General features: G+C 41.8%; 2 protein-coding genes across 2 annotated transcripts; both read left to right on the top strand.

Moving 5' to 3' along the window:
* Positions 1-565: 565 nt before the first annotated feature.
* On the top strand, positions 566-901 carry UCRPA7_7262 (hypothetical protein; the record flags this gene model as incomplete). The annotated part of the gene is made up of 1 exon (XM_007919792.1): positions 566-901. The coding sequence occupies one exon, from the start codon at positions 566-568 to the stop codon at positions 899-901; it is 336 nt and encodes a 111-aa protein (XP_007917983.1).
* An 8,225-nt stretch (positions 902-9,126) lies between these two features.
* UCRPA7_7261 (hypothetical protein) lies at positions 9,127-9,465 on the top strand (the record flags this gene model as incomplete). Its single annotated transcript, XM_007919793.1, has 1 exon — positions 9,127-9,465. One exon carries the CDS (start codon positions 9,127-9,129, stop codon positions 9,463-9,465), a length of 339 nt encoding a protein of 112 aa, XP_007917984.1.
* Between the last annotated feature and the right edge of the window lie 7,302 nt (positions 9,466-16,767).

Here is a 16,767-nt window from a genome sequence, read left to right as displayed (position 1 = left end):
GCAATATAAAATATTGAAACTTCCACGCGTGTATCTTCCATGAGTGCATGTCGTTAGATGCTCGGACCGCGTTTGAGAAGGCCAGGCAACGGTCCACTGACGTAGGCTCGGAGTTACATTAAGTGAGATACTGAGACTCTTCATTCACCGCCTAAGGATCAATAGACAAGAAAGTCTGACTCGATGAAGAAGCTTGAGATACGTTGTTTCAGGCGGGGCATGGAGATGCGTGTCGTAAGACAAGTCTACTGTCTTAGATGAGTCGGTGATTCTGGTGACCTGTACACGTCGTGGCGGCGGACAGCCATCAGGTTAGTCATGATGCTCTCGACAGTGTTAGCATTGCTGTTGATATAAAGGCAATACACGCTTATGAGTATCTGCTTCGAGCACTCCAAGCTTGTCAAGGTCATTGCCGAAAGCTGCACAGCCAGCCGAGATGAGTGTAAATGTATCTAAAGTTCGCGATGCTTTGAAGAACAGAACGGTGGGCGATTTGTCGACAAATGGTATCTCTTCCTGCTAACTAGTTGAGCTTGAGCTCGTGGTGTATTACCCAAGATCGATGCGGGGAGACAAGGACTTCCGCAAGGAGATCACGCGGCTCTTCGACCTTGGTGTCCCGATGGTCGAGCCCAAGGCGGCCACTACACCGAGCGGATGGATGGAGTATGGGAACATGGTCGTTCGGCGTCCGAGTGGCCGCTCCGAGAACCAAGTTCGCAACCTGCTCCAGGACACCACTCATGTGGCGCTGGTTGTGGAGAATCGGTATGAGGAGTTTGTGCTCAGGACGAGTGAGCAGGAGGTGGAGCTCGTGGAAGAGATCACGGGCGAGACGGTCAGACTGAACATGTCTAAGATGAGCGGGACGATCGGAGTGCTGAAGAGAATTAAATAAGTGAGGGGAGGTGTCACTGTCTGAGCATCTCCGGCTGTACCCCATAGACTGATGAGATAGGTATCATGAGATAAGTATCCATCTGTTGCCCCTCTTTACGATATGATGGAGCCTGGCTCGCCTGGTTTCTTTCTCGGCTTTCATTGCAGTCGGGTTCAACGTTAGGGAGGTGTCGAGCTCTTCCTAAATGCCATACCGAAGCTTATATGTTATGCTCGAGCACGATTGCTTTGCAGCCTTAAGGACTAGGGTGAGAGGAGGAGAACAACTAGGTAGCCTCAGATAACGTTAGCTTGGAAACAACTCGATATGGCAGCGGGGTTGCTGGCTGTTGAGATCGGCGCATTAATGGACCGGTCTAGACCGGTCGGAACGCTGCACGACCGGCCTAGTCCACCTTAGCGAGCCGTTTTGGGATTCTTCACTATCGTCTGCCCCTCTGCCCCTCCCACCCTCATGGACAACTGACTACCTATCACGCCTATGTAGGCTCGCTAGGCTTTCCCATTACTGGACCTCCTGCCGCTGGCCACCTGTTTTTTTCTTCGACATCTAGCTGGAGCTTCAAGGTTGCTCCAAGACTGTGATGCACCTACTCAAGCACCTAGGTACCTACAGCCTAGGTGGCACGGTAGGTAGCTACCTAGGGAATCTTGGAGAATTCTGTCTAAACTCGTACTTTCGCGACCTCCCGTCTGATAGCGACCAGTATGAAGAGCCCCATTAGACACTTGAGCTGGCCGGAACATGAATAGAACGTTAGGTCCGTGTGCGAGTATCGTGTCACGTAGATGTGGCGACTGGATCTCACAGCAAGCTGCCGATGACGACTCGATTACTTAGCTAAGCTGGGTACTGGACTGGGTATTGATGTCAGCCACACCTCATCCCTGCAGCATACCCAGGCCTCCTAGGTAGGTAGGACTGCACCTTCCGCAGGGCGCACGAACCAGGTGAGGCGAAGAGGAAGCAAGACCAAGAGCAAACAAAATGGAAGGACCAAGGCGACTACTATGCAGTAGACTAGAGACTCTAACAAACCAGGTAGGCAGGTGTAGGCCAGCTAACATTCAACCGAGGGCCAGGTATGGCGTTCTGTTAGGATGCGGAAACGTCATACCTCAGCAAGGTAGGTAGGTAGGCAGTCTCGACCATGGCAGGGAAGGTACTACCTAGGCACGCAGGTAAGTAGGTACCTGCCTAGGTACCTAAGTAGGGACAGGTACCCAGGACTTGTATCGTCCTCGCCTGCATGTGTGTTGTGTTAACGTTATGGGGCAGATGTGGCTTTTCCGCATCCCTCGCTTCCCCTTGCCCCTCCTCCCTCCCACCTGCAAGTGCCAAACAAGCAGCATTCTCTCTTTCCCATTCCCATCTGGCCTGGCCATCAACACTACCATGCCAGGGCGCAAATTCCCATCCTAAGGTGGAGGCCGTTGTACCCATACCTAGATAGGTACCTAGGTACATGCCTCTGATTCGAATGCACTTGCCAAAACTTGGTACGTCCCGTCCCTTGTTAGGTCCCAGCTTGGTAGCAATCATCGCTGTCATTCTTGTTCTCGTCCTGATCCTGATTCTTCAGGTTACCGAGCTACCTTGCCTCGAGCGGTTCTTCACCTTGGGACAGCCCAGTCAGTCGATCATTCATTCGAATCAATCCAATCAATCATTCAACCAACCTAACCAACCATATTGCCATTCAGGCATTTTCTCGGTCTCTTTCACAGATACAGATCCCCTCCCCGGCCCCTGTGTCGCCTCTCTTCCCAAGGTTCTCCTCATCACTGTGGCTTCGCACGAGTCGAAATTCACATTCAACTTGAGACTCTCTTCTCTCGCTGCCAGAGATCAGAGACTGCACCAAAATCAAAGTCGAGCGGCCTCGAGTGGGCTGACCGACTTGCCTCCCGCCTCTTTGTCTCTCTCTGTCTACCTACCTACCTACCTACCTACCGAGCGACCGAGCGAGCCTACCTAGCCTGCTAGATAGACTAACTCAAGTCTGACCATTCTGCTCATACTTTATTTATCCATCCATTCCATTGCCTTGGACTCGCGCATCTATCCATCCATCCATCCATCCACCGACCTTACCTACTACCGGTACCCAGGTACACCAAAGTCTAACGCCCCACCCGACGCCCGACTGGCTGGCCGATCGATTCTCCATCCTCCTGGTCGCCATATTCGCTGCGGCTTAGATTTGGATCCAAATTTGGACTTGGATTTGGACTTCACTCCCTGCTTTTTGAGCAATACTTCGCGCGCTCCCGCGATCGCTACTGCGTGCGTCAAAGCATCGCATATTCTCGACATCTCTACCCCGGAACGGAGGCTTGAGCCAGTCTGGCTACAAGCTTAGGCATGTCATGGTCCAGGCCAAGGTCTCCGAACAGTCGCGGGAGAGGGAGACCTTTCGGTAAGTCTTGCGGTTGTGCTTGTGCCTGCATTCACATGCCATCTTGGGCTCAGCCTTCCGCTCATGCCATTTTGCGCTTCATTCTTACCGTCGTTGCGTTCATCTCTTATCTCTTCTTCCATGTATCCCTCCTCTTGTGTTTTGTGTCTTATCCTCCGTCACTTCCCTGGCTGACCATCGCCCGCTCGGCAGATACGGGACGAGTCTAATCACGAAGTCTTTCATCAATGACTCCACCGGCCTTAGCAACGCGGCGGACCTGTCGTCCTCCTCGGACACCGCTCTGACGGCCTTCGCGCAGCTCGGGGCCTTGCGACTCGGCGGCCAACGATGTATGATCTCTCTCTTTGACCAGACTCGCCAGCACATTGTTGCCGAGGCTCCGCCTGATAGTGCCCTCGGTCCGCTCGAAGCCAACGTCTTGGGACAAAAGAGTACAACGCTGTTGTTTTCTGGAACGGCTATTCCCAGGAGCTTCGGCGTGTGTGAGGAAGCCTTGGTTCATGACGAACAGTCCCCCCTCTCCGACAATGTCGTGACAACAGCTGCCGCCAACCTCCATGGCGCTGATCTACCCATTTTGGTGGTGCGTGACTTGCAGAACGATGACCGTTTCAGCAGACGAGCATGGGTTCGCGAGTCCGGACATAGCTTTTACGCCGGCGTCCCCATCCGGACGATGAGGGGCATTAACATCGGTGTCTACTGCGTGCTTGGGGATCAACCGCGCGATGGCCTTGATGCTACGGGAATCCATTTCTTACAGGACATTTCGAACACAGTCATGTCGTACCTATACAATGGAACATCAAGCAAAAACTTCCAGCGCAGCGTACGCATGGTCAGGGGCTTGGGGTCCTTGGTTGAGGGCAAGTCATCCATATCCAAGTGGTGGCTGGAGGGCAACGTCGAGTCTTTCGAGAACGCTGAAGACGGAGAAGGCGCTCTCAACGCTCGACAACAAGCGATCCAGCGCGAGGCAGAGAATCCGATTCCAAGGCCGTTTCCTCTGCCGCAACAGGTGGTTGCCCCGTCGCCTCCCGAACCAACCACCGGGGGCAAGCCCAGTCCCACTCTGTCGACGAGCGACAATAATGGCATTTCTTACATCAGATCAGATACCACCTCTGACACCATGTCACAGGACGGCTCAATCAACACAGACCGCCGCACACCTGGTAGCATTACTGATCCTACCACTACTGCGACATTCCAAGAAGATGAGAACACCATTGCCATCAAGTCGCTTTTTTCCAAGGCTTCTAATATCATCCGCGAGTCTATTGAAGTTGAAGGAGTTTTGTTCTTAGATGCTGTCATCAGTTCCTTTGGCGGGCTTGTCGTTCGTTCCGGCGAGGAAAGCCACAGTACCTCGGGAGACTCACAAAGGGAGATGTTTACTTCGAGTAGCGAGGATAACAAGGATAGAGCCGCAGTGCCAGCAACGGATGTGTTTTGCAGTGTTCTGGGCTTCTTCGTCGGTGGTGTGTCCAGCGTTGATGGTGAGAGGTCAGCATCACCTCATGCAAATGTGCACGAGAAATTCCTGAAGGGGCTATTGCGACGGTATCCAGAAGGGCATATTTTCAATTTTGATGAAAATGGAGCCATACAGTCAGGGGATTCAGAAGACGACGTCGCTGCTGTGCTGTCGTCGGCGCTTCCACCCGATCACACCAAGAAAGGATCGAAGCAGCGGAAACCCAGAAAAACTGAAGGTGATGTTCTGATAAGTATGTTCGCGGGCGCAAGGAGCGTTGCCCTAATTCCACTTTGGGATTCACATAAGGAGAGATGGTTCTCGGGAGGTTTCACCTGGACACGCACTCCGACTCGCGTTCTCTCTGCCCAGGGTGAATTGAGCTATCTCAAGGCTCTTGGAATGGTTGTCATGTCTGAAGTTGCTCGAATCAACATGCTGCGATCCGATCAAGCGAAAGCCGATGTTCTTGGTTCCCTTTCACACGAATTAAGATCACCACTACACGGCCTTATTCTGGGGGCTGAGCTATTACATGATACAACTTTGGACGGGTTCCAAGAAGATGTTGTACTCACAATCGAAAACTGTGGCCGCACATTGGCTGACACGATGGATCATCTTCTGGATTTCAGCAAAGTCAATCATGCCGCCAAAAATCGCGCCGATAACAGAGGACGCGGCTCGCAAAGGCTTACTAGGACAGATGCTGGACTGACAAGTTTAGTCTCAGATGTCAACCTCGCCTCTCTCATGGAAGAGGTCGTTGAGAGTGTTTATGCCGGCTTCAGCTTCCAAAAATCATCCCACGGGATGAGAGCCAGCGGTGTGCCGCTTACAACGGCGTATGCAACGCCAGTACGCCGTTTCGACTCTCTTGGAACCATGGACATGTTCAATCGACCCTCAGCAACGCCACGCTATGGTCCAGTGGTAGCTGTGCATCTGAACATAGACTCGGCCGTCGATTGGGGATTTCATACACAACCAGGCGCTATCCGACGTATCATCATGAATTTATTTGGCAACGCACTCAAATACACAACCCGAGGAAGCATTCACATCTCCTTAACACAGGACTCTTCCACTAGGACGGCCCGGAGCCGTCGCCGCGCCGTTGTGTTGACAATATCCGATTCCGGTAAAGGTATTAGTGCAGAATACCTCCGAACCCAACTTTTCAGCCCGTTTGCACAAGAGGACCATCTTGCACCAGGGGTTGGTCTTGGCCTGAGCCTGGTAAAGCAGATTATTAGCACTCTGAAAGGCACTATCAGCGTTGACAGCGAAGTCGGGCGTGGCACTCTAATCCGTGTAACTCTTCCCTTACGACAATCACGTCCCAACACATTCGATACAGCCACTCCAGCTGAAGCCGATTTCTTGGACCAATCCAATATATTGAAAGGATTGAGTGTCTGCTTCTCTGGCTTTGTCAAATCGGAAGACGCACCGTCGGCCGTCACTCCCACTGTGGGTGATCGTCTTGACCCGAAGACTATTATTGAAAAGATTTGCCAATCCTGGCTACATATGGAGGTCGTCTCCGAAGCCGAACTTGCGTCTGCCCCTCCATATCTCTTTGTATGCCTCGAGGATGCACTGTTAGGAGGCACATCAATCAATATAACAAGCCATATCGGGCCCCCAGTTGTGGTTGTTTGTCGCAATGCTGTGGTGGCCCATGAGCTTGCTGTGTCGCGGGCGTCTAAGACTCGTATCTATGAATACATTTCACAGCCGTATGTTTTTTTTCCCCTTGTTTTCCCGCTTATACGGTGAATCTCCTGCTGATAAACCTAGTGTTGGACCTCGAAAGCTCGCCAAAGTCTTTGCACTCGCTCTCAAACGACACGCAACTTTGTCAGAATCTCTGCCGCAGGGATCTCAACTATCTTTGCAGCCTTCTATTCAAGTAGATTCTAGCCCGCAGCAAGACCTTTCTAATCAGGCCAAGAACCTCAATGTGGGTTCACCTAGCACGATACCTCCAACAGCAACGATCCAGCCCCCATTTCCCGATAGCACTGTAAGGGATGAAGCCACACTAACTCCTTCACAACCAAAGAAGAGATCCACATTCCTTCTTGTGGACGACAATGCAATTAATCTCAAGGTGAGTATGTTTAGAACATGCGCTATTCACAGTTTTGACGATTTTTTTTTTGGCTATCTAGGTGCTGGTCTCATATATGAACAAGCTCCAAAGCCCATATGAGACGGCGATGAATGGACTGGAGGCGCTGGAAGCCTACCGACAAAACCCTGAGATCTATCGCTGTATCTTTATGGGTACGTATAGCCTCATCAGATGGTTCAGAAGCAATCGCTAACATGTCTACCCCCGTAGACGTATCAATGCCCATCATGGACGGTTTGGAGGCATCAAGACTGATTCGCGCGTTTGAACAACAGCAAAAGTTGACCCCAGTTTTGATTATTGCATTGACTGGCTTGGGTTCATCATCTGCCCAGGACGACGCCTTTGCAAGTGGCGTAAACTTGTTCCTGACGAAGCCCGTAAGGTTGAAAGAGCTGGGTCGAGTCCTGGAGAGTCATGCCATGTGACGTGCTCATGGATGTTTTGGTGTAAATCCACGTAAGAACGTGGGAAACGTGGCATATTGATGAGGGTATAAAAGAGGAGCGTCTTTCACATCTACACAGAATAAGCGGAGTTTTCGGTCGATATTGATTACCATCAGGACGCTTCAAGGACTATTAGATACACACCAAGGGGCGTAGGTGGCAACAGATCCTACAAGGGAACGGACGGGGCATTCGGCATATACATGATATCCATTTCGTCCACGGACGCCTCCTGGATTACTAGATCCGATGCATCTGAAGTGCTGGTGGATATTCCCCGGCCAAGACGCGGGTATTCAACCCTAGTTAACAAAAGACTTTTGTTGTGATGCGATTTTGGTGCACGATGCCCTGCCCTCCATCCAGGCTCAGATGTCTCTATCGGTGAAATCTATGAATCCGCCATTGTCTAATAAGGCATGACACCTTGTCGCATAGTGGACATGTATGGGATCGGCGGTGATGAAATAGTCCCGATCCTCAGCTGATGCGAATTCCATCACGAAGGCGTGTGATGCACCGCTCTGAGGGATATTGTAAGCGCAACAGGGCCTTCGCCGTCCGCGATCGATCAATATCACGATAGGGCACTTACATATTTGCCGCCAGGGAGATGGAAGGAGGTGTCCTTGCCGCCCTTGATCGAGAGCATATACGGCCTGCCGGTCTTGGGGCCGAGGCATGTCTCGCGCAGGCTGAGGAGCTCTTCCACAGACTTGTTTGATGATGGAGTCGTCAGTTGGAGTCGAGTGGCTGTGACGCATTTCTTAAATGGATGTGAGTTAGGGAAACATACCTTCTTCACAGATTCCGGACTGATGTCTGATTTGAAAGTGAGTAAGACGATGTGAATGACAGGAGACATTTTTGCTCCTGGCCGAGGAATCGGGATAGAATGCGACAGGAATCGGGCGCTATGAGGATACAACAGGTTGGTCACTGCAACTGTCTCTAAGCTAAATAGTAAACCAAGCAGAGCTCCTGCAAGGCGATGAAAGATCCCGGATAAGAAGCTGATTATGAGCGCCACAATCTTGCGCCGTGGTGAACAATCAGACCTCCACGGCGAAGCTATCGCCGGTAATTCCGTCTTGTGCGTGTGTCTTGCATCCCTGCTTTCCAGAAAACCGGGCCAATGTGACAATTTCCTGCTGTCAAGGCGTTGCTTTTTAGAGTCATGACTGAGGCACGGGAAAGTTTATCGGTGGCCGCCGTCACGCCGACCTTGCCAAGTACCATTTTCCTTTGACGGGATGCAAATGCTTAACAGCGATTTCGAGTAACATCAACATCACAAGGCCTGCTAGTTGAAAATTTTTGGTCTTTGAACAAGTGAATCAACATGACAGTGTTGCCAACGGGCTTTGGGGATGATGAGGTGAAAAATAGAAAAGGACAAAGAACGGCGGGGGCGCAGCATTGCACATCAAAGACCACGATATGAATCGTTCGTCTCAAGGACAATGAAACTGAACTGAACAATGATGAATTGCTTGGTCCTTGGACTCAAAGCTTTTGTTCACTACTCATGAAACCGTGCCAAAGTATAAAATGAAGTGATTTAGCATAGCCGAGAGCCACAACTTTGACTACTATACCGAGAAGACTGAGCATCAACATACAGTTCGAAAAATGGCACCTCAAATCATATACTATTATTTCGTCTGCAAAGGTTGTCGAGACCCGATGCTGCTCGAGGGATGGCGCACACCGCAGCCGGAGCATCCTAAGGATATGGCCGACATTGCCATCAGGACATTGTATTTCGATTTTGACCCAGAGGATCCGGAGAAAGACGATGAGGATGTCAACGAAGACAACGAGGCCACCGTGTTATACGCCATTGCGTCTCTCGAGGACCTCTGCGGGTCCCGGGAGAAGTACATGGCGGCCACGCAGACTGGCCGGTATGGGAGCCAGGCGCTTCGCAAGAAGCTGCTTATGCAGTTTGAGAAATATTTCAGCATCGATACGCCATGCTGTCCTTGCAAGCACTGCCACAAGGAACTGCGCGAGCCGGGTTGGGAGCCTGTGGAGTTCTGCGATGCGCATAATGGTTGCAGCTTGATGTAGATTAAGGTGGATTGGCATCGTCATTGCACTAGCGATGATTAGATACCACAAGAGTCTGCGACGAAAATGCATCGCTCCAAATTCCACTTCCGTCTTTGGACCTGAGCTGCCTGCTGCTTTAACCTGAGCTGAGATGAGCCGAGACTGAGCCGAGGCTGAGCCGATGGGAGCAGCCTGAGCAGCCTGAGCAGCCCGCCGTTTACGGAGGCTGATGCCTATGATGTCCAAGGACTATTTCGGCATGATCCATGCCGAAATATGTAGAGCATAAGGCCTGAAGGACCTTAGTCTCTCCTTTTGTGGGATGGGCAAGGGTGTGAGACTTTGAGTATCCTTGATTGCGCCCTGCTCGAGTGGCAATTTTGGCCACCTAATCCCTCTTGCTGCCTACTTGAGGCGATCGTCGTATCATCTCGCCATCGTGAACGCCGGACGAAGCTCTTGCTTCTTAATCACCATCGTGCTCGGACCTCAAACCTGTCGATCTTGGATCCATCGGCCCTCAAAAACCCGCGATGCATGTTAGTAGTGACGTAGAGCGTAGGTGTTATGGTTACTCCGCCTTGTAGCCCTGTTCTAGCCTCAATTTGGACAACTCATGGCTGGTTACTCTTTTGCATAGCGGTCAGGCTCATGATCCCAATTTCTTGTGACAGCAAGTGTGCGAAATGAGTGGTCAAGGTGGAAATATAGAAGCATTCGACGGGCATGTTGTGTACACTTTGGTACAAGGCCTACAGCCATCCTGGGAAGACTCATTCTATTATTTTACTGCTATTACTTTACTGGTACAGTACCGTAGTTGCTGGGAGGCGACAAATAGTGACAAAGTAGACTCAGAACTGAATTGGACTCATATCCGCCAGGATTGCGTACAGCGCCAAAGATAATGAAAGTCAAATATCATATGAAATCTCAACGCACAGGTTCACGGAAGCGCAATTTCTTGTTCTCCTTGTTCCACCGGTATACCGTACCGGCACTCCACGGGTCCGATGATGTTTTTTTTAATAAAAAAATTCATCGACTGTCCCGGCTGCCTTGAAGAGAGTTGAATCCCATGATCACGTATCTGCCTACCAGACAGTCGCCCTGCCTGGCAAGCAGACAGGAGTGGTGTGGAGGTTAGAAAGAATCTCTAACTATGAATTAGTCGTAGATAGAATATACTATAGAGTAGATAGAAGAAACAAAAAGTTCTTAGTTCAGAGTTTCAGCTAAGAGGTGGCTATGCAGCACAACAACTAAAAATACAGGCACATCCATTTCTCACTTTCCGAGATCAGCCAACTCTCGCAAGTACAGTACCGTATCTGGTGCATTCAAAAAGTAACACGCCCTGTGTGACCTACGCCTGTGCGTGGAAACTCTTTTTGAAGTTCAAACAAAGGGGACACAGATTTCCTCTTCCGATGTCGAAGAAGAACGGAATATCGAATGGAAATGCTTCGGTGCACAGAGAGACGTAGAGGCAACTTGCCCTTCTACTTAGGAGGAAAGTCGCCCTCAGGCGATAACTAGGTGCCAAACATGGAAGCTGTACGCGCGACGATACGATTTGCAATAGCTACAGGTAGGCTGGATGCGAACTGAACAACTAGACTGAATAGCGCTTTCTACACCCGACGACACCACCCAGCACCCCGTAAACAATAGCAGGTGCCGCTTCAGCTGCCGAGGACAGGACACTGAACACTTGGGGAATAGCCACCAAGCAAGCTAGCTAGTAATATAGTCAAACCACGAGAGTCTATAGCGATAAGGAAAATAAGGAAGCATAAGCAAGAAGTGGAAGATGTAACAACTAAAGAATATTAAGATCATGGCTTTTAGAATGGATATATATTATTAATAGCTGTATTTTCGGGCTAGTCACGCCGGGTGTAATAAATTGTGTGTGTATTCGACAACCAATATAATAGAGGTAGGATTGCCTTCGGCCGAGACGATGACTATGTATTCTATGCCCCCAATATTTGTGGGGCCAGGCATACCGTCATATTAGGATATGGTACAGGATATGGTATAGGGTTAGCAGAAGCCCCTTCCCAGCTAAGGCTTCGAAACACTGGTTTGGGTTGCTTGTTGTTGCTGTTCAATCTAAGTATCCTGACTCATTCATGGCGCTGATAACAATGGCAGGGTCATACTGGTATAGTATAATCCTTTATATTACAATCACCTAACAGCTAGAACTGGGACTAACAGCTGACAACAAACTAACAGCTAACAATAGACTAACAGCTAACAGTAAGCTAACTAATAATTAAGGTACTTAACTATATAAAGCTTGTCTTATACTTACTGTAAACAATCTAGTTTTCTAATTAGTTTGTTTTAATATATATTGATACTTTATATTAATTATAGTATAGTATTATAACAAAAATATATATCTTTATTTTATCTAGTATTTTTATATTATAGCTTAATTATCTAACGTCTTTACTTTCCTTTTTTTATCTTTCTTTATTTATCTTATAATACAATCAGTTATATAAGAGCTTTATATACTATCTAAATAGCTATCGAATCTTTCTCTAACATATAAGATAGTCGCTAAAGATGCTTTAATCAAGATAGTTAACTATAAAATATCTTTTATCTAGCATCCTACTTTTAGTTTCTCTTTATACTTCTTATTATCTATAAGAATGGCTTATATACTATATATATTAGCTTCTCTTACCCTCTTATATTATATTTATCTTTATTATTTCATCTTACTTTATAAACATCTTACTTTAAGGCTTTTATAATGTTCTTATTTTCATATTCTAATTATATATTAGTCTTTAAGCTTTTAGATATAAAGTGGTAAGATACTATCATTTTATAGATATAGACTAGTTATAGCAGTGATTTTCGATAGGCTTTTAATAAATTTATTAGATTATTATAATCATTTATATAACAATCCTTTCTATCAGTACGTCGATAGATAACTAAAGGGCCTTAGTATAACGATTCTTTCTACTAGTATATTGATAGATAACTAAGGATCCTTAGGTTTATATCCTAAGATAGGTTAAAAATACTTAAACAATATTTACAAAAATAGATAATTATAATGGTTAGATTTTATTAATTATAGAATCAAACTATAGTATTAAAAGCTAAAGAGTTAAACTTTCTTTATCTAAGTCTATAACTATAGATATAGTTTTATATAAAATTATAAAGTTTTAGATTACTTTTAATGATAGTAAGCTTTAGTATATAGTTTACTTAAAAATCATTATAATTTATTTATAATCTATTTTATTTTATCTATATATAACTTAATTTCTTATAAATATTTACTATAAGATTTCTAACAATAGCTTAGTTTTTAATTATAATATAATATCTTTCTTTAAGGTTAATATCTTAAAGACTTAGTTAAATATCTAGATATTATCTATCTAATTTATTTGATCAGATTTAGCTTAGATCACTTTATCCAATACATCATAAGATACATAATAAGATATAATATCATTGTCTCTTTTTATAGTAACGTACTTACATAGCGAGTAGGCTAGTAGACCAGAATAGGCTACTTTCGTACGCTATATCACCTTTATATAAGTTATTTCCATTATAATAACTTAAATCAATTAAAACTACTTAAAATCCTTATCCTTAGATATTTTTATATTTAATTGACATATTTATATATTATAGTTAGACTTTCTATAATTGCTATAATATCGAATATATCGTTAGTCCCTCTTTATATAATCTTCTCTTTTATTTATTTTTATATTATCTTTAGCTATAAGGCTTTTTTTTCTTATATTTATTCTATTTTTTGTTATAATAATGATTCTTTTTATTAAAAATATATTTTTTTTAGCTTTTTAATGTTTGCTTAGTATTTTATTTACTATCTAAAGGTTTTAGATTTTTTACTTTATTAAGATGATTTTATATATAATCTTCTTTATACTTTATATAAGAATATTAATCTTATTATAAATATATAATAATTTATTACTTATATAATGGCGTATAGTCATGACAGTATATACTCTGCTAGTGAGACTATAGAGAAAACCTTCTGAAGAGGCGTTGTAGGCTAACTTATAACGATCCTTCCTATCAGTACGTCGATAGATAATTAAGGGTCCTTAGGTTTATATCCTAAGATAGGTCGAAAGGTACTTAAGTAATATAACATATAGGGTGATTATAGTCGTAGAGACCTTCTTTATAGGTAAAGAAAATGTATTGAAAGCTAAAGAGCTAGTCTCTTTATTTTTAGGTTTATGATAGTGAGCGTGGTCTTATATAAAACTATGAGTCGTTAGATCATCGTGATCCCTTGGTAATCTAACTAGTGATCTATTGCTTGGATCACCGTACCTACATGATGATCCTTATCTTCTATCTACATATGACTCTGATTTCTGCCTTGTCAGGCCGCCGGCCGCTTACCGTGGGGTGGTCAAACTTCTGGCTGTGACATAACTGTTGGCTTCAGAAGGCTCTTAACTAACTATTCACCCCTCTCACCAGAGGCTTCTAACTAGTATCTAAGGCTTTCTAACTATAGGGCCTCTTCTAGGGTGAAAAACTCTAATCCTTGTCTCCTTATATTCTTCTTAGATAGTGTCTTCGATTCATACGAACAGGATTCAGCTCTTTAGAAGGTAGCTTGTTGGTTGGTTGGCTCTTTTAAATGGTAGGGTTTCTTCAGTTTGACTAGTGTCAATTGACTATAATAATATTATTAAGCTATTTTTAAAGTGATAAACCTACTTAGATTCATTCTCTAAGGTAGGTTGCTAATTTTACACTAATTGGCAAGATAAAGTAACTTTTCTTAACATCCTTTAGTACTATTTCTAGCTAAAGTATAGGCTCTTCTCACTAGATATTAATATATAGCCTTTAATAGCTGGCTATCCTACTTTTGTTAGATACTATCTCTCTATAATGCTATCTAGTAGGACTCTAGAGACCTTCTAAGGATAGATAAGGTCTTTAGAAGGCTATTTAGCTTCTTACTTTCCAAAAAATTGGAAAGTGAAGGATGGTTATAGCTGGATTCGAACCAGCGACCTTATACTTTGTAAGGTAAGGTGTAAGTATTAAGGAGGTCAAACTTATAATGTTGTCAATTATGTTATATAGCTTATAAATATATATTAAAAAACTATTTTAATGATAAAAAATCTTATTTTTAATTAAAATTATCTAAAAAGTTATTTTAATTAAATTATTTAATATCTATCTAACTTAAATAAAAGTAATATTAAGTTATAAAACCTAAAGTATAATTAAATAAGATAAACTTTCTAGCTAAAATATTATCTTATCTAAGTTAAATAAAATTAGCTTAATTATATAAAATCTAGCTTTAATATTTATTAAAGTTATAATAATATTATATATATTTTAAAATATAGAAAAAAAGTTGTTTTTTATAATATAGATAATTTATATTTATATTATCTACTTAATTATTTAACTATATAAGTCTTTTAATATATTAAAATATCTAATATTAAGTAGCTAAAGTTTATAAAAAAAATAAGAAAGTATATAAAATATAATAATACTATTTTTTTTATAATATTCTTTAAAATCTATTAAATAATAGCTTTTATAATCATTAAAAACAAAAAGATAATATTTATCTTTTATATATATCTTAATATACTTATTAAAATATTATAATCATTTTAAACTAATTTTATTTATTATCTAGTTATTACTATTTATATAAACTCTTTAATCTTTTAGAAAGTTATTATTAATATACTAATTAAAAAGATAATATTAACCTTTTATAATCAAAAATAATGATACTATTTAGCTAATTATATTAACTATAATAATTATAGAAATATATTCTTAATTATCAAATTACTTTATATAAGACTATCTATATTTTTCTAAAGTTATAATAACCTTAGTATATAGAAGTATATTTATCAAAAACTTAGTTTTATCAAAATTATAAATATTATCATTAAAAATCTTATATTTATTCTTTATATTTTATATAGATATAAACTATCTTTTAATTATATCTAAATCTTTATATAATATTCTTTAATAATCAATTTAATGTTAAAAATATATAATTATCTTAAAATATTATTATATAAAGTTTTCTATTTATTAAAGTTTAATATATTATATACTATATAACTTAAAAATATAGTCAACTAACGTACTTATATAGTGAGTGGGCTAGTAGACTAGAATAGGCTACTTTCGTATACTATATTATCTTCCACCTTTTCTACACTTTTTCTCTACCACTAAGTATAGCTTCTTCTTTAAAAGAAGCTAAGATTATTCTTATCTTTTAAGCTTTTGAAAAAGACTTAAAACTTACTAAATAAGCTATAGTGAAGATCTATAGTATGCTTTGTACGATATTAGTTTGCCGACGTATAGACATATAATTATAATACGATATCTTTATCAATTTAAAACTATTGACAGAAATAGAAGAGAATATACTAATTAAGTATATTCTTAACCTAGATTTATAAGGATTTTATTTATAGCTTTACAATATATAAGATATAGCCGACTATATCTTTAAGTTATATAGTATACGATATATTAGGCTTTAATAGGTAGAAAACTTTATATAATGATATTTTGAGATAATTATATATTTTCAACGTTAAATTGATTATTAAAGAATATTATATAAAGATTTAGATATAATTAAGGGATAGTTTATACTTATATAAAATATAAAAAACAAATATAAGATTCTTAATGATGATATTTATAACTTTAACAAAACTAAGTTTTTAATAGATATACTTTCGTATACTAAGGTTATTATAACCTTAGAAAAATATAGATAGTCTTATATAAAGTAGTCTAATAATTAAGAATATATTTTTATAATTATTATAGTCAATATAACTAGCTAGATGATACTATCGTTCTTGATTATAAAAGGCTAATATTACCTTCTTAATTAATATATTAATGATAACTTTCTAAAGGATTAGAAAGTTTATATAAGTAGCAATAGCTAGACAATAGATAAGATTGGTTTAGAATAGCTATAATACTTTAATAAGTATACTAAGATATATATAAAGAGTAGATATTATCTTTTTATTTTTAATGGTTATAAAAGCTATCATTCGATAGATTTTAAAGAATATTATAAGGAGAATAATATCATTATATTTTATATATCTTTTTATTCCTTTTATAAGCTTTAGCTACTTAACATTAGATACTTTAGTATGTTAAAAGATTTATATAGTTAAGTAATTAAGTAGATAATATAAATATAGATTATTGTAACGATCCTTTTCCTATCAGTACGTCGATAGG

The sequence above is a fragment of the Phaeoacremonium minimum genome (assembly GCF_000392275.1).
Source record: "Phaeoacremonium minimum UCRPA7 unplaced genomic scaffold PA7_03_scaffold_506, whole genome shotgun sequence".
Lineage (NCBI taxonomy): Eukaryota > Fungi > Ascomycota > Sordariomycetes > Togniniales > Togniniaceae > Phaeoacremonium > Phaeoacremonium minimum.
Note: the sequence above shows the minus strand (reverse complement) of the source record. Positions and strands in the feature narration are given on the sequence as shown.